This window comes from Natrix helvetica (genome assembly GCF_964273705.1).
Source record: "Natrix helvetica genome assembly, chromosome: Z".
Lineage (NCBI taxonomy): Eukaryota > Metazoa > Chordata > Lepidosauria > Squamata > Natricidae > Natrix > Natrix helvetica.
The window spans coordinates 89085326-89092947 of record NC_138554.1 but is presented as its reverse complement, the minus strand read 5'-3'; the positions used below and the strand labels follow the sequence as shown (position 1 = coordinate 89092947).

Genomic DNA, 7622 nt, shown 5'->3' with positions numbered 1-7622 from the left:
CTCCCCTTCAGCTCCAGGGGGATGGGTGTAGAGTTCTGGCAGTGACAATGAAGGCATGATAATATAAGTCTTTACTCAACTGACCACATGGCAGCTGAACTCAATCAAACCTGAATTCAACACTCAGCCTAGAGGGTTGCCCTTGCATGGGCCCATGGGAGTCTGGCAACCAATCAGAATACATTTCTTACACAGGAACAGGAAACAGATAGGTGGGGCAGAACAGATTATAAAAAGCCCTGCAAGCCTCTTCTCTTCCCTTCCCTTCCTTTTGCCTTCTCTTCTTCTCCACCAACATTGAAGCATGTGATCACCTTTTCTGTTCAGGACTCAAGCCATGCGGTCCTGTCCACCATTAAAACCATCTTTCCAAGCAGCCTCCATGTCTCCAGGGTCTTTTTCCGCACTTGGAGCCGAACCCAGAAGGACATTTCTTCCAACAAAGTGAATCTGGTTTCCCCATTGATTTTGCTTCCCAGGTCGCAAAAGATTATCACATGACCCCAGGACACTGCAACTGTCATATATGACTCATTTGCCAAATATCTGAATTTTGATCATGTGACCACGAGGATGCTGCAAGGGTGGTAAGTGAAAAACGGCCATAAATCACTTTTTTTAGTGCCATTTAACTTTGAATGGTCACTCATTTAACTGTTGTAAGTTGAGGACTACCTGGTTAGGTTCACTCTAACTAGTACTGGCTGTGTCACACAACGTATTTTGAACTAACCAACTTTCTGGGTATCATGGTGGGCAGGATTATGCAAAGGCTAAGTCACAGGAAGCTTACCAACATAACATATAATGTTGTGCAAGTGCATTGTATCTTCGTTAAGCCTGCTGTCTGAGTGAATAACTGCGGGGGCATACTAATAATTAGTGTGTTAACGTACAACCATTGCGATTGACAACCAAGAGCTGTCTCATCTCCCCACAAACGGCCTAATCGCATTTTATTTGCAGCTAGCAGCCGTGAGGATCACCATACCACGTGGACATGATGACCGATTTCTATCAGATTACTTGATTATTTCACCGGGAAAGACATCGCGAGCCCTAATATCCAAAGCGCATTCCTGCAACGGCATCAGTATGGGGAAACCCATTAGCCCTCAACATTGGCAGACAACTTTTAAATCTGTGGATTTGAACTCCCAGAACACCCCAGTCAACAACCCTATATTTTCCTTCTGGTCCTGCCCATCTAGCGCCGGCTCCGCCCCTTAGCCGTGGAAGAATTATGTCCTCTCCCTGCGTGACGTCTCTGGGCTGAATGCAGCGAGAAGACGCTCGGGACGCGCGATTCCTTTTCCTGTCACCTAACCCGGAAACAAAAGTAGAATCCCATCGGAAGGTGAGGGAGTCCGCACTGATGTGTGTGTGTGAGTTCTTCCGTACCTCGGTTTTCTCAAGCCGACGCTTCTGAGGCTGGACTGTTGAGGTGGCGGTGGAGACCGCGGCTGCCGGGAGTCCTGTGTGTATCTATATCAATATCTGCAAAGGTATTGATAGGTCGGTTCCCGCGGCATCAATGGCAGCGGACAAAGGCGGAGGTGAGGACAAAAGAGCGGTCTTGTAGGGCGAGGCAAGGGTTCTCCGCTACCCGCTTCCCCCGATGGTCTTCACTGGAGGACTTTGTGCCGCCATTGGTTGGAAGGTGTCTCCCCATATATTTCTGCGCCCATCGAGTGGATGTCCAAGTGATATGGGGCTAAGGAGCTTCAGGAGACGGGTAGTAGAGTGGCTTCATGTCTGTCTTAAGAGAATGGATGCAGGAGAAGGCTAAAGACGTGGCTTCTTTTTTGCCCTAAAAGGGTTTTGGGCGAACATTTTCTAAAATTTAAAAATGCATAGGTTAGGTTTATAGGAAATCTTATATCATTTTAGGCCAGGTTTTAAATTGCATTCCCTTCTGTGTTATACTGAGATGTTTTGTAAGGGGAACTGATTTCCTCTTGTGACAGATTTTTAAGATGCTATAATAAAGTGATATTCTTTCCATGTCTCCCTTGCTTTCCATTGTGGAATCTGTGGTGGTGGACATTGATTTAGTAGATTATCCTGATTTCTTTGACTTCATCTTCATTGTCGTAATGTACACGTAGACTTACAAATATTCATTTAATGACCATTCAGAGTTACAACAACACTGAAAAAAGTGACTTATGACCAATTCTCACATTTATGCCATTGCAGCATCCCCACAATCAGAAGATGAAATTTCTGGTGCATGGCAACCAGCATGTATTTACAATGGTTGCAGTATACAAGGGTGTTAGGGATTGTGATTTGCAACAATTTGCAGGGAGCTTCTGACAAACAAAATCAATAGGGGATGCCAGATTTGCTTAACAATTATGATTCACTTAACAACCATAGTTATTCAATTAACAACTATAACAAAAAGGTCGTAAAATGGGACATGGTTCACTTAAAAATTGCCTTGCTTAGCAACAAAAACTTTGGGCTCAGTTGTAATTTTAAGTCGAAGACTTGTATATTTTCAGACAGGGCAGTAGGAGTCTCTCCATACATTTCAATGCATTTTGTCTTTTTTCATAAATAAAAAGCTAAAATAAAGAATACGAAAGACTAGTACATTACTTTTGTCTTTCATATTAGTTTTTGTGAGACCAGCTCTCCATGGTGGTCTTTATGAATTAACAGAATACAAATTATTTTCTTCTTGATATTAGTAGCTGCATTCTACCTTTATATCTTATATCTTCCTAATCTCTAACTGCAATACAGAAAGGCTGTTGACTTTATCCTTGCATCATGTATCATAATTTCTGATTGCAGTGATATTAAGTCAATCAGAATATCTATAGACTGAAGTAGATTGTTTTTTAAAAAAATAATATTCAGTATAAGTAAAAAAAATTATGTAACTGAACATTCAAATATTTTCTCTACCTCATACACATTATACACTACATATCTTGCAAAGCAAGCTAAAATAAAGATGAGCAAATATCAGAAACAATTAACCTATATGTCCTATGAATTTTAAGGGTGATGTGAGCAAATACAGCTTACAATAATACAATAGCAGAGTTGGAAGGGACCTTGGAGGTCTTCTAGTCCAACCCCCTGCCTAGGTAGGAAACCCTATGCCATTTCAGACAAATGGCTATCCAACATCTTCTTAAAGACTTCCAGTGTTGGGGCATTCACAACTTCTGGAGGCAAGCTGTTCCACTGATTAATTGTTCTAACTGTCAGGAAGTTTCTCCTCAGTTCTAAGTTGCTTCTCTCCTTGATTAGTTTCCACCCATTGCTTCTTGTTCTACCCTCAGGTGACTTGGAAAATAGTTTGACTCCCTCTTCTTTGTGGCAACCCCTGAGATATTGGAACACTGCTATCATGTCTCCCTTGCAGGGTCTATGTTTTTAGAACTCTGAAATTATTAACTAATCACTTATTCCTAGAATAATTAAATCTCATCCCAGAAATTTCTTTTGGGTACCATTTGCTTTAGTCTGAGAAGATTCAAATAGCTATTGCTGCTAACCTGGAAATCTCCATAATATTACCAATCATCCAGTAGATTTAGCTAGATGTCTTTGTATCTGCTCCAGATCTTCTATGCCATATACACTGTCCCAATAAATTTTAGAGTGATCTTGTATAACTTGTTCAATCTAAAATCTAAATATTGAACTGTTTATAAACTGAGAATATCATTGAAAATATTACTGAGGAATAGTTTAAATTTATTAAATTTAGAATCTTCTCAGGATAAAAATATTTCAGTAGAGAATCAGTTTATTGTGGTTATTAATCTGGTTTTAATTCTGCCTAAAACACAGAAGGGATCTTGGACTGTTCCAAGTCCTAGAAATAAAACAATATAAAATCTCTTCAAAAATGTTGCCATAAAATCTGGAGGAGTTTAGACTGACATATTAAATAACTAAGTAGCTTGAGATTTCTAACTAAATGTTTCTAACATTTGTTTTGTAGATCAGGGAACAGAGAAACATGAAGGAGTAGATACTTCTGGAATTACAGATCAAGAGAAAGAGTTATCAAACAGTGCACTACAAGCCTTTTTGGTAAGATAATTCTTGACTTAATATAGATACTGCATTTGAAAGTGAGAGATTCTTTAGCACATTTTTTGCAGATTAAATAAATGTATTGATAAGAAAATCAAAACATGGTATCTAGCTTTTATTTTATCAATTTGTTTCTTGTGTTTTAAATTTCTATGTGTGGAAGAAAATATGATGTGTGGAGAGGGCAAAGGGAAGATAAGCTATTGGGAAATAATTATATGAGAAGCAGAAGTTCCCAATGGATTAACAGTCAGAGGAAGAAACTTAGGAAGGACTTGCCCTAATTGTTCAGGCAATGAAAAGCAACTATGGGGAGTTTGTACCTTCAGACTTGCAAAAAGCCTTACAGTAAAATTAAATTAGCTTATCTATTCATGTTTTCTGTCTGGTTCATCCAGGAAAAGTAAGAGATGATGTGTTTCTTTAATTTTGGCATGTCTTATTGCAGTAAATTCTGCCATCTTGTATATAATTTTAATGGAAGCAAGTAAAAAAAAATTTTTATGGAGCAAGTGTAATATTCATGGCCCCACAATGAATTTAAATCGCATTGAAACAAAATTAATTGCAAGCAATGTATATATGTAATTATAAGAAGACATTTAGCATTTCAAATTATTGATTAATTTGTATTAAAACATCTGCTTATTTCTTATATTTTTAAATTTGATTTTACAGGCTGGAAACTATGATGCTTGTCTACAACACCTTAGCTGCTTGCAAGAAATAAACAAAGATGATTACAAAATAGTTTTGAACATAGCAGTAGCAGAATTCTGTAAAAGTAATCAAACAACAACTGATAATTTGAAACAAACACTGAATCAACTGAAAAACCAGGTCCTGCTTTATTTGCTGAGTTAATCCCTTATACTTAACTTTATTGCTCTGTTTCTTATGTTAGGCAAAGTGTTATTTTTCTTTCTTTTTTAAAAAAATGTGATTTCTAAAAATTACATTTTTAAAAAACAAGAACAAAAGATGTGAAAGACAATTTTCTATCACCACTCTCATTTGTTTTATTCAGGGTTGGAAAATATTTAGTTTATTATGCTATCTGGATATATCAAAATAAATGAGTTGCAAATAATAATAATGAGATCCAATGTGGTATATTCAACCATTATGGTTGAAGTTACCAGGCTAGAAATAATTAGTTCTAGTCCTGCTAATGCCTTATGCCAGACATTTCTGAAAATCTTCCAATAGGAATCTTCCAATAAAACTTCAGTTATTTATCCAGGGAATTGCCAGGAGTCAAGACTATCTTGAAGGCACAAAAATAAATAAATGATACCTAAGACTGAAATCTGTGGAACGTTAGAAAATAGTCATGAATATGGTGAGCTGCTAGTCTTATTAAAGTCTTAAAGGTTCTTAAGCGCTTAAAGGAAATTATTAAGGGGAATAATTACAAATCATGATCAGTAATGACTTGTACTTCTCAGGCAATAATACAGTTTTTTCTGACATGCTATTCAAAGGCTATCTGAAGAATGTCTATGTATTTGATTCTGCATGATGAATCTAAAGAAGCAAAATTGAGCCTCAAACCTCTTGATCTTTATTTTAAAATATACTTGAATTGTATTCCGTTGTATTAGAAATGATTCAGTCTTAGTTTTCTTGGTAAATCATTACTTTCTCTAAAAAAACAATATCAATATTTTATGATCAAACAGCACTTACCATATATATGCTAAATGTTTATGGTAGTTAAGCAGAGGCTAAAATCATTGTTAACTGTGTCCTGTCCTTACTTTTAAACAGGTCTTTTCAGAAGAATTAATGGTTAAGCAATGTTTTAATTATGCAGTTATATTTACAGAATTTGAATCCATTTGTAGTAGAGTCTGTTGTATGCAACAAAATTGTCGCTTAATAACCATTGTTGAAAAATTAATCAACCGGATATATTTGGAACTCTTTCCTTTTCTTTCCCCCTCTCAACAGGTTCATTCAGCTGTTGAGGAGATGGATGGTTTAGATGATGTTGAAAATAGCATGCTCTATTATAATCAAGCTGTTATTTTATATCATTTGCGGCAGTACACTGAAGCCATAATAATTGGGGAGAAACTTTATCAATTTATTGAACCTTTTGGTAAGATTATAACAACTGAAGACGTCTGTTTATTTATTCATTCATTCAGTTTATATGACTATTGTTCTCCGTCCTTTACTGATATTATAGAAACTGTTATTACAATTGACAAATGCAATTTATTTAGAATAATTACTGTAATATAAATATATGTTTAGTCAAGAAAAGGTCAGTAATATAGAAGTGTTCTCAGATTCTTATAAAGATGTCATTTGAGCAGATAGTTGATTATATAACACTTGTATGAGAAGCCTAAATCTTTGCAAAGGTAATTTGCGAAAAGTATATCCCTTATGTTGAAATGTTTGAAATATCTTTTGTATATTTTTTTAGAGGAAAAATTTGTACAGGCAGTATGTTTTCTACTAGTTGATTTATATCTCCTGACTTGTCAAGCTGAGAAAGCCTTGCATCTTCTTGCTGTCCTGGAAAAAATGGTTTCACAAGGCAACAATAACAAAAATGGGAAAGCTGAGGTATTCATTTTTATTTATTTTATTTTTAAGTGCAATTTATATGGACATCTATTTCAACCTGTTAACTTGGTGGCTAATGTTAAAGGCATGAAAACATAAACAGTGAAAAAACAACTCTGTGTGTGCGTGTGTGTGTGGTTTTTCTTTTTGTGTGTGTATGTATAAATCTTTAGCTGAAGTAAAATAATGCACAACACAAATCAGCACAGCCATTACATGGCAACATTAATATCCAAATCCCCAGGTTCAGCGACAGAACAGTGTCTTTATATCCTTACAAAAGTCTGACAAGATCAGGAGCAATCTGACCTATGAGAGAAGGTCATTCCAAAGGGCAAGCAGCATCATGACAGAAAAAGGCGCTCTTCCTGAGCCCTGTCAGACGCCACTCCCTAATAGATGAGACTTGTTCACTTAGCTGCATTATTTACTAACTATTGCATCTGAATGGTTTTCAGTATTATTCCCCTGTAACACACATTGCAGTGACCATTTGATGATTAAGGCAGTCTTATTTTTAGGAAAACATGGAACATATATCATAATGTAAGCTTCTGAGTAAGACTTATATCCTATTTCTTTAATTATGCAAAAATGAGATATAATAGAAATTCAGTTTCAGAAATTACACATATAAGGTTAATGTAACAAATACTCATTGGCTTCCAAAATTGGCAACTATTTCATTTTTTGATTTGTAATCAGACAGGTAATAATGCTAGTAAGGAAGCCAATAACAAGATTGAAAGTGGAACTCTAACAGAAGCTGCAAAATCAAAGATACATCAGGTAAAACTAAAGAATGGATTCTGCTTAAGTATTTCTTTTAGAAACTATACATTTTCAAACTTACCCACAGTTAGTTGGCATATATGAGTTTCTTTTTGTGGATCTCTATATATTGTAATAGTATATGGAGGGACCTTGGGAAATGGGGCAGAGATGCTACCAAGGGAATGATCAGATTAAAAACAACA

The 7622-nt window shown here is 36.0% G+C and overlaps 1 protein-coding gene across 3 annotated transcripts in view; it reads left to right on the top strand.

Moving 5' to 3' along the window:
- Positions 1-1238: 1238 nt before the first annotated feature.
- CNOT10 (CCR4-NOT transcription complex subunit 10) overlaps positions 1239-7622 on the top strand; it is a 33208-nt gene continuing 26824 nt past the window's right edge. Inside the window, exons 1-6 of one of the 3 annotated variants that reach the window (XM_081933379.1) lie at positions 1239-1385; positions 3971-4062; positions 4744-4905; positions 6019-6169; positions 6503-6645; positions 7351-7434. In XM_081933379.1, coding sequence (XP_081789505.1) covers positions 1277-1385; positions 3971-4062; positions 4744-4905; positions 6019-6169; positions 6503-6645; positions 7351-7434 — 741 coding nt within the window. In that variant the 5' untranslated portion in view covers positions 1239-1276. Of the gene's footprint in view, positions 1557-3970; positions 4063-4743; positions 4906-6018; positions 6170-6502; positions 6646-7350; positions 7435-7622 lie in introns of all 3 variants that reach the window. The other 2 variants (XM_081933378.1, XM_081933380.1) reach the window with 2 other exon arrangements.